Source organism: Aythya ferina, assembly GCF_964211825.1.
Source record: "Aythya ferina genome assembly, chromosome: 20".
Classification (NCBI taxonomy): domain Eukaryota; kingdom Metazoa; phylum Chordata; class Aves; order Anseriformes; family Anatidae; genus Aythya; species Aythya ferina.
Window position 1 is genome coordinate 2,102,767 of NC_140318.1, and position 16,461 is coordinate 2,119,227.

The 16,461-nt window shown below is 50.2% G+C and overlaps 1 protein-coding gene and 1 long non-coding RNA gene across 5 annotated transcripts in view; one reads left to right on the forward strand and one right to left on the reverse strand.

Annotated features, from left to right (window-relative positions):
* Positions 1-16,461, reverse strand: part of LOC311421650 (carboxyl-terminal PDZ ligand of neuronal nitric oxide synthase protein-like) — a 31,476-nt gene that overhangs the window by 11,520 nt on the left and 3,495 nt on the right. For all 3 annotated transcript variants that reach the window (XM_084493791.1, XM_084493793.1, XM_084493792.1), the window contains one exon: positions 16,367-16,438. In XM_084493791.1, the coding sequence (XP_084349917.1) occupies positions 16,367-16,438 (72 nt within the window). The remainder of the gene's footprint in view (positions 1-16,366; positions 16,439-16,461) is intronic.
* Positions 791-6,087, forward strand: LOC311421652. 2 transcript variants are annotated; one of them, XR_014684943.1, is made up of 4 exons: positions 791-943; positions 1,739-1,825; positions 1,939-2,116; positions 3,153-6,087. It is a non-coding gene; the product is annotated as an uncharacterized lncRNA (long non-coding RNA). The 2 variants fall into 2 exon arrangements; XR_014684944.1 differs by lacking the exon at positions 1,739-1,825.

Below are 16,461 nucleotides of genomic sequence, written 5' to 3' on the forward strand. Positions count from 1 at the left end.
CAGGCAGTGGGCACAGGGTCCCTGGGGAGCTCCACGCTCCTTCACCAGGTCTCCACCTACACCTCTGGCCTGTAGTCGGTCTGTGTGCAACCACCCTGCGGTGCCGACAGCCCCGACTGCAGCCTGAGCTGCAGAAACTTGCGGCCTGGGCTTTGATCAGTGCTGGCGAGGAACCCAGGGGCCAGGCCAGGCCCCAAGGACTGATTTATGGGGCTGCTGCGGGCTGCCCGGAGCCAGTGCCCCACGCGTGGTGGTTCTGCTCAGGTGCTGGAGCTGGAGACAACTTGTCAAACGCCTGTGTTCAAAGTATTAATGGGAAAATCCAGTCTAGAGCTCAACATTTCTTCAACACATCTCAGCCAAGGTATGCGAAACCATCTGCTTCCTGGCACTGGCTGGGTCCAGCAGGCAGGCAAAGGCGATTTGAGATGGGAGGTGGAAGCAGAAGTACTGACAGGCTCGTACAGGGCCAGGGGACGGACTCCAGGATTCTCATTTTGACAACTTCACAGCGACACCAAGTGCGCACAGGCACAGCTTTGCATTTATCTGCAGAAACGTGCAATGCCAACAGCTCTGCAGCTTACTGCCCTGACCGCAGGGTGCAGAATTAAGCTGCTGGTTTCCAGCTGGACAACACACACCCAGTGCCAGGGCCCTGAGGCCACCGCAGGCCTTAACGGTCCTGATCAGCTTCACCTGGGGCCTCCACCACACCCCCATACACCGGGCACATGGGCTGCATTTAAGCTCGGCTCTGGGCCTTTGAAATCTTTCCTGAGCTGTGGTGTGGGAGTGTTGGTCTCCAGCTGAGCCCAGCCATGACTGCTATGGACCCGCTGATGTCCCAGCTTGGCCTCTCTCCAGTCTCATCAGCATGGACCTGCCTGATGATCTGGACTCCTGGCTGCTACCCCAGGCCTGCTCTGCTCACCTCGCTCAGGTATTATGGGATGGGCCCAGGATGGTGAAGTCCCTGTTGTCCAAACCTCTTGCTAGTGGCCAGGCTCTTGCTGCAACCAGACCCAAGCTGTGCTGCAGTTTGGGAGACGGATGAAATAAAAACCTGAGTTAAGCTAGGATAATATTTGCATTTCTGGACTTTCTGATTTGGCACTGTCAGCAGTGTATGAATAGGTCTAATCTGCAGGTCTTTGTGGCCATGTACCTGCCAAGCCCTCTGGCAGCAGGAGGGCACTTCAGCCCTGGTCCTGGCTTAGTTCACAGCTGCAGCTCCAAAAGAAACTTCTTGAAAGTTGCCTGTAAATGGCAAGGGGCATGTGAGCTTGGCCTAGCTCCTCTTAATTTTGGCTCTGGACACGTTTCAGCTCTCTGCAGAGACACAGGCATTTTCTGTCTCTTTTTAGGATGCTCTTTAGGGGACCAAGGTCTATGGACGAGGCACCACCAGGAATGCTGGGCATGCCTGGCCTGGCTGCCTCATGCAAACTCCTGGTTTTCCTTTGTAGTCAGTCTCTGGGGTGATTTATGAGAGTGAAGCCACAAAACTGCTTAGCATCTAGCAAACAATCACTTGTAGGAAGCTGTACCACGTACTGCCCCCCCGCTGATGTTTTGGAAGCTGCAGAGAGCAGTCTGTGGATCCAGGCTCTCTGGGTGCTGCCTCTCTGCAACAATTTTCAGGCTCTAGTTATTAAAAAGCAATGCTGTGTGGTGGTTTCAGCTCAAGGAGCTTGTGCTGCATCCCCTTGCAGACACCCTGCTTTTGTTATCCCAGGCTTTTGTCCCTCACCCTGGTAGAGTGAGGTTCTGTGGAAAAACTGAGGCAAGCAAGCACTGCTTTTAAGAAAACCCTTCCTTTCAGGTAAGGAGCTGTACAGCTCGGAGAAACATGTCTGACAGTTTTCTGCTTTCATAAATATTCAAAAGCAGCCATACTGTGAGCTGACTAATCTGAAAACCTCCTCCTGAACACAGCTTTCCACTCAGGTCCTTCTGCAGACAAGAATCTTGAACTGTAGCTTCTCCCTGGGATGGGCAGATGTTAACCAGAGCCCCAGCATGGGAAACTGAGGCAGGACGACTCACCAGGAGCTCACTGGGCAAGTCGAGGCACAGCAGAGCTGAAATCAGGAGTTTCCAGCACCCACTCATGGTAAGGATTACACATCCCCACTGCACAGCATGCGCAGACCTGCGATCCTCTGTGGGGCTGCAGTCCCCGCAGCCCACCCAGTAACCACCAGAGCAGCTCAGGACCCTGTCCCAAGCTGGCAAGAGGCTGTGCTGCAGGCTGTCTTCAGCCATGCTCTCTGAGTGCCTACCTATAGGGCAGATGAGCTTGGAGAGAAATGGTGCACGGGCTGTGAGGATGCTGCCTGTGGCCGAAGTTGGTCAGGCAAGGGCAAGGCAAAGAAAAGCACTGCCTTTCATGCACATCTCCTTTGAGTTCTGAGGGAATCCTGCTTCCTGAGGTTCTGCAAAGCATTCAGATGGGCATGTTAGTTTAGGCCTTCCTCTTCATCCCTTTTCTCCCCATCTTCGACAGACCTTATCACGGGAGGTCTCCAGCTGCTGGAGCTCCAGGAAGCCTTCGAGGCCAGCCTGGTCTTTCCATGAAAAGGTGAGGTGGCAAAGTGAAGAATGTGGCCAGAGTTTAGATGTTCCTCTGAGCCAGCCAAAAGGATGTGGAGCAAAGAGCGCCCCAAGCTGCACCCATGGGGGAGGCTACAGCTTCTGCAGGTGATGGGAGCTGGTGGGGTACAGGCAGCAGCTCTTTAGCTGGGGGTTTCTACCTCTGACAACAGCCAAGCTGTTCTGGGACAAAGCTGCTTCATCTGCTTTTTAAAAAGGGTGGGATAAAAGCAGCCTTTTCATTGCCTCCTCCCTGTTAAAAAGATATGTGATGCTGCTGAGCTCCATCCTGAGGCACACAAGCAGCCTCACAGCCCAGTGCAAGGTGACATCATCTGGCCTTTGGTGCCTCTCTGACAAAAGCACCATTGTGTGACTGTCACTTCCAGGAGCCCCCCGCTGTCCCCAGGTTTAATAGGGAGCTTTCCCACACACAGCCATTCTGCCCTTCTCTTGCCAGCGTGGGCCAGCCCCGCTTCACAGGGAAGCTGTGTCTTTTTTCCCTCCCTACCTCTATTCACTTACAGGAAAAAACAAATTACCTTTTCTGTCCACAGTGCTGCCCATCTGCAAGGGGAGGCTGGAGGGAGAGCTGGGGGAGCCAGCCGTGAAGCTCTGGTGGTGAATTTGCACTGAAAACCAGGAGGGCAGCCTGACTGCTGCCTTCCTGGCCGTGCTGAGCCCCACGATGTGCCTTCACCCTGGGGGGAGCACCTGCTGTGTGCAGTGCACAGGTACAGCTGTCATTGTGCCACGCTGTCCTTCAGCAGCTGCTTGGAGCTAATGCTCTTCCCTGCTCTTAAGCTTGGGTTATTAATTAGTTTCAGTAATTGAAGTGGTGTCTTGAGACCCTACCCCAAAGGAATCTCATGTACCAGGCACTGAGTGTACGTGAGCATAGCTCCTACCCCAAAACTGCTAAATTATTGCAGATAAGGAGTGCTTGGTTCATCAGAAGCAAGTCAAATTCACCTGAAATAACCCTTACAAGTGACTGCAATTATGCACTGAGGCACCTTCAAGTAATTCTGTATTTCCCTATAAAAATCACTGCTGAGGCTCTGGCAAAGAAGGTCTCCTGTTCTTGTACACGCTATTTTGTATCCTAGTTGCCCTCCAGTCTGGTATGTAGGACAAGAGAAGTTAAGATACTGATTTTTTTTTTTTTTTTTAAACCTTGTTCATAAATGCTCAAACAACAAAGCTCAGAAGATGAACAGGAGCCAGGACTCTGCAACAGGCTCAGAGCTCCATGAAAAAGCCTCAGACCCCCTATGTGGCTGTGGGAAGGTAACAATATTTTGTGCATTGGTTTCTCGTATGCAAAACAAGGATGCTCATTTTCTATTTCATTCGGTTGTTCTGGTTACAGCTTGTCCCCTGCTAGTGACAGTTCCACAGCACCAGGCCAGCAGGGCCAGGCCGTGAGATGCTGCTCATACAAATCCACGAGCAGGGAGCAACTGAGGATTTCTGCTGCTCCCTCTGAAGTCCCGTTGTACACTCAGTCCCTTCCCACTCCTTCCCGTGAGCCTGACACGCTTGCTCACGTGGCAACACCACCAGTAAGATGTGTGAGTCCTGGGGAGGGAGATCAGAGGCAGCAGGGGAGATGTTCCTAGGAAGAATCTAGTTTGCTCCTCAGAAAAGCTGGAGCAGCTACATCTGCATGACTAACACCTGCTTCTGGCAAATGCTGCAGGGAGGGACCATCTCCTGGCTTCTAACGTGCTATCATGCACCAAACGTGTTTTGGGTGCTGTCCTCCAGCCCTGTGCCTTGTGGCTTCCCTTAGCCACCACCTCGAGAAATTAACATTTCCTTTGTGTAGCTGCAGCAGAGGTAGGAAGCTGGTCGTGCATCTCCAGCTATGAGCAAGCAGAATTTAAGCTAGAGTGAAGACCTGAGCTCCATTTGCATTCAGGAACAGCGCTCGATTACAAACTAGACCAGAATGAGAATGTGAGGGATGCCGAGCTGCTTAGTGTGCTGCTCGGTGCCGACCAGGTTTCATGCCTCATTTGCTAGGTGCAATCAGGCTCCCTTCTCTTTCAGGGCAGAAAGCCCTTTGCTAGCTCAAGCCCCGGGTGCAGATGAACTGCTCCATTTCCCAGTGCCAGCTACTTTCATGAACAGCCTTGCTACGTCCTGGTCTGAGACAGTCAGGGTCTGAAATAATCTGCTTTATTCCCAGGCGAGGAGACTTTCCCCGTGTAGCTGTTAATACTATCAATCTCCAGCAGTTCCACTTGAGGAAACATTTCTTACAGAAAGCCTGGGGTTATTGTTGGCCTCCAAGAGCTGCACAAAAAGGACGGGTCTACATCTGCGGGCACCAGCAGTGCAGCCAGAACAGGCCATGGAGCTTGGAGGGTGTCAGTCACTGTAGGGCCACCGCAGCCCTGCCTGTAATGTCTGTTAGCAAAGACCAGTGTGCAGGGCTCCCAGCTAAAGCTTGCCTTCTTGGTAAAACCAGCAGGCAGGTCTAATGCTCAGATGTGGCTTGTACGGGATTTTCTAGAGCATGCAATCGCCATTGATTTTAGAAGGAATCATGGTCGTTCTGAACAACACACAGGGAATGTAAATGGGTTTAGAAACTTGCCCAGGAGCATTTCTGTAACGCAACAACAGCTAACGGGGAAGGGAGCACGCACCTCTGCTGCCAGGCTGCCTGTGGGCAGGGGTCAGTCACATCCAAACACGGCCCCAGTGCGAAGGCACCGAGCAGAGCCAGGCACAGCACAGCTGGCACCCGCTTCTCACTACGTGGTCCTTTGTTAAAAATTACTGAACACTAATAAAATTGCCAGCAGACTGTGGTGACCTTTCTCTGTGGCAATCCCCAAATCTAAAGGAAGGTCTCTGAGTTCTCAAGCTGTCTGTAAAATCTTATTCTCCAATTTGGAAACAAGGCTGTTACTAGGTGAGAGAAAAAAATCAGTGCTAATTGTGTCATTTACAAACCCAAGAATATTAAACAGTTCAAGGACTCTTTTAGCCTCAGGGGAGCTAATGAGGTTAGTGAATCATGATGAGAAACATAGCCCAAGTTTAGATAGCAGGAAGTATGGATAAGGAGAGTTTTGTGGCATCAGTATTTATCACCAAAGCTGCACCAGAGCATCACAGCTGAGCACCTGGCCAAGGCAAGCGGCCTGGGCTTGGATGCAGGGAAAGTGGAGTGGAGACTGGCATTGCCCGAGGCAAAAACAAAAACAGGGGAAGAACCCAATGTTCCAGGTCTGGAAGTTTAGTCCTTGTAATCATTAACCACAGGAGGCCGCAGCAGGACTGAACCAGCCCACGGTGCCTTGGGATCACTGAACCTTAGCAGCTGATTTTGCGGTAGGTGCAGGACACAAGGGCCCTACTCAAAGCCAATGTCCCAATGCCACGTTTCCTGCTCCCTAACAGGAGAGGGGGTTGGTGCATTTATGGGGTCCCACTGATTCCTCAGGAATCAATACTTGAAAGCCCTTAAAGGATGAAACCAGGCAGTAAGCATGGAGCTGTGCAGCCTGCAGATAGCTGCCTGTGGCAGCCTGCTTGGGCACGGTGCAGACCTCCAGCAGCTCTTGGTGAGGTGGCAGGTATTGATGGCAGACACCAGCATTTGGGCCACTTCTACTAGAGCACCCATGTGCCTGAACAGTAAGCACCCTCCTGGAGCCTGCTGTAAGTGCCCAGTCCTCCCACCACGCTACATAGTCTTAACATATCTCACTGCTCTTCCACCTGTCACAAAAATAAGCTGTTTTTAGAAGAAACCTCTGGAGCTCAGGGGGTTTGTTGGGGTACCTGGGGGTATGCCAGACTTGACCGTGCAGGTGGCTGCGATTCAGGGCTGTGATGCTCTCTGCAAGGCAAGAGGCCACATCCTCCTCTCCAGCAGCCCCAGCGCGTGGCGGTAACGCATGACCAGCAGCAGCAGTGACAGAAGGATGGAGGAAGGGGGAAGTGACTCAGGTGTCCTGAAAACAGGCGGTTGCCAATTAGTCCAAACAACCCATCTGGCCCATGGAAAGGCCATTTGGAGAACGTCTAATCATTGCTGCAGGAAAAAAAGGAAACCTTTGCATGATGCCTATTAAAAATCCCTGTTCCCTCATCAAAGTATTCCTCCCTCCAGGGACTTGTTCAAGATTTTTATTCTGTAGATTTATCATGGAGTTATTTAGTGAAAACATGAAGTAACTTGTCACTGTATTATGTTAAGCAGTATGGATTCTGTTTGCCTTCGGGCCTCATTTAGTACAGAGCTAAAGAAGAACGGAGAAAGCAAGTGCAGAACCAAGCTCTTGTTTGCAAATCTTATTTTGCTAGGCTTGACTTTGCTTTGTGGTCATGGTCTCCCAGGGCTCCCTCTCCTCAGAACAGGGATCCATAAAGTACAGAGGACTGTCGTGCTAGACAACAATCAGTACAGCATCTACAAAGGCACCAGGTCTAGCCTTTCTCCCATGGAGACAGCCTAAGAACCAGTAAGGTTGAAGTCATAGCACTAGGTTACACCATTTTGTCAGAAATCAAGGAGTATGCTCCTTAGACACACGTGGAGGGTCTCTCCAATCCACCAGCACAGTGGAGGCACTCCATGCCACGGCCAACCCCGGTTTATGTGCCCTTGCTCACACAGTTGTCACTCAGATTTAGGCACCTCCTCATTAACGAGCTAATCCAATGTGCTTGCAGCCACTCTGGTTGCCATCTCAATTACATTTTTTCAGACACCAATAAAGAAGCAGCTTTGAGTCATGGCTGATTGCTCTACACCAGAATGTAATTTGAAAGCCATTATATTTCATCTCTGTAACACTCTACAACCAGTGATATAATTGCTGAAAAAAATCCTACTTTATTTCAAACTAGATAAAAGCTTTGCAGAGAATCTCATATGCCGATATTTTAGCTAGTGAACTCAAAAGCTTCTGTAAAATAATGATCATACTGTTAAAGCCACTTTATTTTACAATTAAAAGGTACCTGCCTCAATGCCAAGATCTAACATCACACAAAGAGCTCTGTCTTGTTCTATTTAGTACTAACATTTTAATTTAGCTTTTATCTAACTGCTGATTTTATTAGCCTTCAGCTAAACTTCAATCCATCATGACTTATGCAAAACAATATGAATATGCCTGTCTAGTTCCACCCCCTCACCGGAGAAGCCATCCAGTTTTCAGCTCTCTCAGAAAGGCACTGAAAGGTCGCTGTTGCTTAGAGATGGCACATTTCACTGAGTGGTCCCTCCATCCATCTGTTATCAATCAAACATAGTACATTATCTGAACAGGGTATAAGACCTGAAGCATCTACAATAACCAGTCCCCTCTGGAAATCTAGGTCATAGCATGAGGCTACAGAAAAAAAGCTCTAAAATGACTTCTGTTACAGTGGCACATAGTCACAGCTAAACCAGTCCCACATAATTTCAGCTCAGAAGTGGCTGAAGACAGCTTATTATTCTGTGGCAAGCAGTCCAGAGTTGATTTTGGGATGGAGACAAGCAGGGTAGAAACCTGCAGGAGGTTCTAAGCCTGTGGCACAGTGAGACATCCCCAAGCAGCCAGCAGACGGATGGGTTCCATCTCAAAGGTGTTTATTCCTCTCCTCCCACTCAAGATGCACAAGCAGTGTAGTCAGTTCTCTACCGCAGCCACACTATGCTGCTTAGAAACACCACGCACAATGCCACTGCAAAAACAACTCTTTAAAAGCTTCTTCCCTTTGCATTATGATAATGTGAGGAACAGAAATTAGATGGAAAAAGCTTGGGCCAGTCCAAGACATGGCAGACAGGTCTAGGAAAGCAGCTTCTGCATTTTTTAAAGCTAATTCTTCAGTTTATAAAAATTAATGTTTCTGTACGGCTAGTAAAGATGCGTATGTATGAAATGTGCCTGAGCCTGCTGAGGTGACCGTGGGCTGGAGTACACAGGCAGCTCCACAGGGCCTCCAAGGCCCCGGTGCCCCCATGGCAGGGGAGGTGCTGGGCCCCTAAGGGCATGCTGGGCCCAGGAGCCTATAAAGGTCTGCCCAGGGCTCAGGAGACCTCAGTGGAGACAAGGCAGGGGCCAGGTGAGGAGATGCAGCTCTGCCCTGGTAGAGGCCCTACTGCTGACCCTCTACAGCGCCCTTGCTGTGTGAAGGTAAGGCCTGCGATGCGGCCGTCGCCTTCTTGGGGCACGTCCCTCGGGTCTGTTATCTGCTGAGAGACCAGCACGGGTGCTGGGGAGCCCAGTGCAGGTGGTGAACAGTAAAATGGTTCTTAGCAGAGCAGGGTGCTGCTATCAGCAGCTCCAGTGCCAGCTGGGTGTGTGTTGAGCCCTCCTCTGGTGTGGGCCAACAGCCCGCTGTGGTGGCGATGGCTCTGGTGAAGGAGCCCTAGGAAGGGATGCCAAATCCTCTGTGCCACAAAAGCAGGCTAGCACGTGTGTCTGGGTGTACCAGTGCCTGCACAGCTGGGATGGGGATTAGGGCTTCCCAATCCCAGTGCCTCCACAGCTCTCCTCCTGCTGTAAGGCACAGGGGTGGCTCGGTGGGTGCCTTGGAGTGGGGCTCCCTGGAAGCCCCCCCTGATCCCCACACAGGAGACTCTGCTTCAGCTGTAACAGATAGAGGAAAACAAACTAATGAAGCATTAGGGCTAAACTTAGCTGCAATTAACGCTTAATTACCATCCTGAAAACACTTGCTCTATTTTGCCAGGGCCTAGAAAGGTAAAACCAATTAGCTTAATCTTGTGTGATAGAAACCTTAAATTGCATCAGATGCCTGTTGGGGATGGGACCCTGGGAGTACCTGGAATGACCCCGGGGCTGAGCCCTCCTGTGGGTAATGGGATGGCCCTGCTGTGTTCCCCAGGGAGGAGAGCCACGTGGTGAGGATGCCTTGCTTGGCATCTGCTCTCGATGCCCTTGTGCTGTTCCCAGCTTTCTTAACTTGCTTGGCTGAGACTGTTCTCTGTGTATCGCCTTCTTGTGTCGAATGGTACCCCCCTAATTAAAGCAGGTAACAGGTGGCAATGCAGGCAAAGGTGTGCGGGCTGCTGGACAGGGATATGGAAGTACAGAAAGATCCAGAGAGTAGGCAGAGGACAAACGCTTGCCATGATCTCTTGTAAATCTCTCTCCAAGTGAAGTCTCCAGTGTCAGTTCTCCAGTTAAATTTTTGGGGTAGGCTTGCAGCCTCTGCTGAGGACTGGCTGTAGCCTGATCATGTACTGCCTCTGCTGTGCAGAACTGCCAAAACTGACTGCAGACTTTCTGCGAAAGGTATGAGAGCAAGTTTGAACATGCTCACATAGACTAGGACACCTACAACCACTGAGCTCTGCAGGCTAGAGGCTTGATCTAATGTGTATGCAGTCCCTGCGAGGTTCTCTGGAGAAGGGAAGGCATCCTAGAAAAAGATCTGCTCTTTTGGAGCATGCTTTGGGGTAGCATATATTGTCCTTTTTGTACAGGGGAGGAAGAGAAATGTACAGGCTTAGGAAACTTGTTTATCTGAAGTACTCCTCTCCTCTTTCTGTAAGGCCTAACACCTGCCTGTATGCTTGTCAATATAAATGTGGATTGGACCCATGCTCACAGCATGGGACCATCTTCTACAGTGCTGTTCATCAGTGAATGCCACTATGTGATGACAATATTTATGTAAAGGCCTCGGGTGAACTGAGGTGGCCCTCCTCTCCTGCCAGCTCTCTTACGGCATCTAGTAAAAGGGACTTGGCTGCCCACCCAGACGTGGAACATATTCCCCACACTGTACTATCAGCGGTGTCCTTAGCTGGCTCAGGCTGTGCTAGCAGTTTGGAGCAAACACGTGAGATGCTGGTGTTTTCATACCCTAACCATGTAAGAACTGTCACCTGTTTCTTCTGTACCATCCCGTAAATGAAAGGAAGGTGCGTGGCATCCTGAGAATTAAAGGTCCACACCAGCAGTTTGAGGACTGCTGAAATATTTTAAGACATTGGCATAGTTTTCTTTCACAGCTCAGGGCTGTCATTAGCTGAGTGCTTGGATGTTCTTCCAAAGAGGCTGAAAGGAAAAGCCCTCCAGGAACTGCAGCAGAACAAACTCCCATCCAAAACCAACAGAGCCTGGCATGCAGCTACAGAGGTCCATACCAGGGCAAGTGCTCCATCGCTGCACAGGGGAACTTCCACGCTTGAGCCTGTCCTTCAGCTGCAGCAGACCCAACCACTTCATTAAAGTGGGAGAGGCTGCAAAAACTAACAGAGAAACCCACAAGCTACGAGTTCAGCTTTTTTTTTTTCCTTTTTTTAAAGCACTGAATGCAGCTCCAGCTCAGCTTAATGCAAAACTGGTAGGAAAGCTTAGCTCCGTGCATAGTGAGTAAAGAAGGGCTGATAGGCAGAACCTTTCAGAGAAATCTATGCAGCAATAATCTTGGCAAACTTCTCTCCTGTAGTAGGAAGGGTGTCTGCCTAGGAAAACTGGGGGAACTGTGTTCTAGAAGAATCTCATTGTCAAGTCTGTTAAACATCTCTATTTCTGGAGTCCCACCACACAGTGATAAATTAAACTGAAATGACTGAAGGCAGCCACCCTGCCCTCCGCCATCTGTCTGCCTGGTTCCTCTCCTGTAGCACAAGCAGACAAATGACACCCAGGTTTGCTCCTGAGCCCTTGCCACTTACAGCCCGGCACGGCTCTCAGCGTAGGCTGCCCTACGAAGCCTGCCCAGCCATCAGGTGGGAGCTGCAGGGCTGCAGCAGAGGCAGGTTGTGCAGAGCTGTCCCTGCCTCCTCTGCTTCACCAGGGTGCACTGAGGGACTCTGACTTCCTCTCATCTGGATTTAAACTGATGTCATGTCACACTTCAACACTACCAGTTGATGTTTGGCAGTCAATATGATTTATTGTGTGGCTGGATTGAACTTCCTCACTAGAATACTACACTGAAACTGCAATTCGCTGAGCCTCTGCTTAACAACATGAATGCAGCAAAAAAACAAAACAAAAAAAAAACTATCAGGATAAGGGGGAGGCTGGAGTGAGAAGCTGGTTCTCACGCCAAGGAGAACTCAGCATTTCTGATGTGTCCTGTGTCAAGATTTATAAATGTCTCTGCTTTTGTTGCACACTAATCTCTGGAGAAAAGCCTTCTCAGTTAAATTAAGTCTAAGAAATATGGAGGTTAACAGCAGAAACATGTTAGTCTGGAGATGCCTCCCTCCTGTTAGTTCGTCCTGGTGCTTGGATGGGCCCAGCACCAGTAGCCAGTCCCCTAATGAAATGATTAAAGTGAGCTAGCAATCCAACATCTGGCTGCTTTCCGAGTGTTAATACCTGCTCAGGTCCCAAACAGGCCTGAAACATCCAGGCTCCATAGTAAGTGCGAATTCCAGAGAGCCTGATTCTCTGCCTTAAAGGTAATTAAATGGAGCGACTTGGGGAACTGCTGGCAGAAGGTTGTCTGAAGGGGTGACGGGCTTGGGCACTGTTCCTACAGTGTCCTTGGAAACTCGCCTCTCAAAATAGCAGCACTTCACCAGGGCTGCCGGGCTGTCTGCAGGGCTCACTGAGGGTAGCGCTGCTCCAGGCAGGTCACAGCTGACTTCCCTCTGGTCAGTTTTAGCTCTGGAAGCTGGGGAAAGGATGCAGGGGATGCTGCAATGTTAACCTTCCACATCAAGCCATCTATTCCCTGGTCTCCCAGGGCAAGATTTCCCAAGCAACTTCAGGATCTTTAGAAATGTTTTGTGTTTTACAGAGCTCGTCTGTACCCCCAGGGCCATACCCACAGGCATTGCCAGCAAAGCCTTCCTGCTGCTGGTGTAGTTTTGTTGTTGCCTGGGCTCAACAACATCTCCTCCTAACCAGTGAGAGCCTTCACCTGGCTAAAGGGAGGACTTGTCTGTTTAATTGTCCTCTAAAAGGCAGCCAGGAGTAGCGTGTCTAGGGAGAGGGTGACCCCACTGAATCACGGTGCTATTTGGGCCCTTGGGAAGGACTTCACTTTGTCATATTAGCTGCCACTTGACTGCTGTAGGAAGAAAATTCTTGTGTTGTAGATAAATTCCTAGAGTGATGAGCAGGCTCAGTATCTGCAGGTGAATCCACTCGAGCAGAAAGCCAGCGCTGGCGTGCTGACTCTGAGGGCAGGAGCCGAGTGGGTGCTGCCAGACACCCGGAGCTGCACGGCCTCGGGCAGCAGCCGGTGGGGTGCCTGGCAGCACGGGGTGCTCGCAGGGAGCTGGACTCTCCTCACCAGCACCTGGAACTTGCTGTGCCTGTCAGAGCACAGTGCGCTCATTCAAGTAGCAAACCAATTTCATCACGTCCCCTGCCAGGTCTTGGAGGAGGTAGAGGGATTAGTTTGAACTCAAAGAATCATATAATAACATGGCAGCTGTATGCAGCTAATAAGCCACGGGGAGGATTAGCAAACTTAAAGTTGTCTAGCTCTGCATAATGGGGAGCGAAGAACAGCAACTTCCCTGTTCTACCTCTTGCATTTGCATTCCCTTCAGTGGAAGCACAGAACATGACGAGACAAGGTTTTCCAGCCTGTTATGAAATGGGAATCTAATCTGTGACTAATGGAGTATTGCTAGCAATCCACAAGCATCCATTCAGTAAGAAATACGGATTTAAGCTTTACTATGAGAGTGCATCTCAAATCCCTTCTGCAAAAGAACAGATCAGGATTGCAGCAGGCTACTCCTAAAGCTTGTCATTTGAGGCTCTCTGGGAGTAGCGTCCCACAGCACGCTGCATGTCCTGAACTCTGCAAGCAGACAGCTCTGCTGATGTGGGGAGAATGCCACTGAACTCCTCCTAGGCTCCCTGGCATAATTCATATGCAACTGGCAAAAGAGCCCGGTACAAAACACAGGCCAGCAAGGTGCCAAGGAGTAGACTTAGCAACTCCAGTTGCTGCTTCTCTTACCACCGTCTCTCTCTTCCCACACTGTACAGACAACTTTCAGCGTGAGGTAGCTCTTGTTTTTTCCCTGGGGCAAGTGCTTTTAATCACAGAGTGGAGACCAGAATCAGGCCTAGGAGTCGGAAGGCAGTTTCAGAGCTTGTGTTAGTTTACTAATGAGTAACTAGAGTAACCAGCTCTGTGGAGTTTGGTGGTGACTCCCTAAAGAGAGGCACTCTAACTCCTCACCCTCCTCCCTGCTCCCCTCTCGGAGTAGCAGAAGCCACAAATAACAGCCGGGCTGTGCCAGGGGCTGCCCCCGTGCTCAGCTGGCTCCCAGCCCTGCCTGCCCCAGTGCTGCCTCCTCCCGTGGTGTCGCAGGGCAGCACCAGCAATGCTGTGCTGGGGCTTGTACCGTGCGCGTCTCTTCTCTTCCGCTCCAGCAGAGAATTCCAGCTGAACACTGGGGCGCACAAAGGATGAAAGCTGCAGCAGAACGTGCCCTCGCCAAGGCCTGGCAGGGCCGCAGGACCCTGCTCGCTCTCGCAGCGCAAACAGGCGCTACCGCTCACAATAAGGTGGTAGCAAAATACTGGTTTCCCCCAATAGCTTCTCCCAGTGTTTCCTCCCAGTTGTAACTGGTTCTGCCGAGAGCCCATGGGAAAAGACTCTAGTATAGACAAGGCCGCTGCATGCAAATGAATGCTACATAAATAACCCCCATCTTCCCTCAGTTCCTAGGTTGTGTACTCCATGCACTAGAATGCTCTTCAAAGACCTCCCAGTTCATTCTTTATGCTCTAATTAAGGATCAGTGCCAATTAACTATCTTCAATAGAGGAGCATCTTCCGCTCAGCAGCCAGGAAGCGTCTGAATGAGATCCTGCTGTACAATACGCGCATGAAAAGGGAAGCCCTCCCTTTTTGGAAAGGGCTCCCAAGATTAAAAATCCAGTATAGAATACAGGGTGCCCACTTTAAAAATATCGTGCGATCGGATTAATTGGTGGCATCCAGAAATGCAGAGTGGTTTGTTACATGCCTCACGTAGCACCTGACCGTGTTATGGCATTGCCACGACTGAGAGCTAGACACGGTGCCACTGGGGCAATAGCAGGTGTGAAAACAGAACGTAACACTTTCTGGAAACTGGGTTTAAAATATTACCTTTTTCTTGCAAGGGTGTCACCTGCTCAAAGATTATAAGAAGCCGCTTTTGCTGTGCATTGTCAAAATGCCAAAAAATCGATTCAGAGCATTAATAGCTGCACCAGTATCTGAACTGGCCCAGTACTCCGCACCTTTGCTTCCTGTTGGTGTTCACCTGCTCCATAAATAACCGGGCAATTTAGATTGTGACTGCACCGTGTTCTGAGCAGGAGCTGTGCTAAGAGCCTGAGCAGGCACAGAATGTCATTTCTGAGCCCGGCTGGAGATGAATACATCAGCCACCAGTCAGTCGCAGGCTAAGTTTAAAAAGCAGTACTCTAAATGAAAAATAGATGGTTAAACACTGCGGGGGGAAGGGTGGAGAATAGGATAATCCCTTCAAAGCTCTAAATGGAAGATTCTCAAACCTGCTTCAGCTGATGTGAGCCAAAGGAACAACCTCAGGGAGGTGATCGTCCCCCTGTACTCAGCTCTGGTGAGGCCGCACCTCGAGTACTGTGTTCAGTTTTGGGCCCCTCGCTACAAGAAGGACATCGAGGTGCTTGAGCGGGTGCAGAGAAGGGCGACGAAGCTGGTGAGGGGCCTGGAGAACAAGTCCTACGAGGAGCGGCTGAGGGAGCTGGGCTTGTTCAGCCTGGAGAAGAGGAGGCTCAGGGGTGACCTTATCGCTCTTTTTAGGTACCTCAAGGGAGGCTGTAGCGAGGTGGGGGTTGGTCTGTTCTCCCACGTGCCTGGTGACAGGACGAGGGGGAATGGGCTTAAGTTGAGCCAGGGGAGTTTTAGGTTAGATGTTAGGAAGAACTTCTTTACAGAAAGGGTTGTGAGGCATTGGAACAGGCTGCCCAGGGAAGTGGTGGAGTCACCATCCCTGGAAGTCTTCAAAAGACGCTTAGATGTAGAGCTTAGGGATATGGTTTAGTGGAGGGCTGTTAGTGTTAGGTTGGAGGTTGGACTCGATGACCTTGAGGTCTCTTCCAACCTAGAAATTCTGTGATTCTGTAACCTCAGAGTTAAGACCCGCACAATACAAGGCACAACGGCTGCACTGCCTTCTGGGGTAGGTGCACTTGAACATGAAGCAGATGTAACCTAGCCACAAAGCTTATCAGTGCTGAATCTGGTGACCATTCACAGGCTGTTCTGAAAAGTAAAGGGCTACAGGAAGAGTGCAGACGTGATGATGAGAAACAGGAACTGTGAAACTGTATTGGAGGACAGGGAAAAAACAGCAAGTTATTCTGTGAGCAGCAGAATCCACAAAGTCTTGTCTAATGGGATTTACATCCATAACATCTGCCAGGTCACTGATACTTCAGCATATAATAACATAATGTACCTAGAACTGTCAGTGAATTTGAGTGCTTTTGTGAAGCAGATTGTGTTCATTTTGCTTTTTGTACAAAAAAAAAAACAGGCTAAATAAATCTCTTAGGTTCAAGGAGAATCTCCATACCTCCTCGGCAGAGGCTAGGGTTTTATGTCTGAGCTCTCCTAACTGATCATTCTGCAAAGAACAGGGGGACAGGTCTATCCTAACGTGCCTTGGGAGTTTCTAGAGAAGTGAGTTACAATCCTGATTGAGATTTGAGCTCCAGATAGGAAGGGGGAGATGGAGGAAAACGCAGAACAGCGCACTGCAACCACGTCACTCCAGTGAAGGTAACCTTTTATTTCACCCGAGACTCAGCTCTTTTGGACTTACCCGAATCCTTCTCATGGCTGCCACAATCTCCACGCGACTGCTGGGCCTGGGCACATCCAAGCTACCGATGTACTGAAAGACAGAACAGTGAGAAA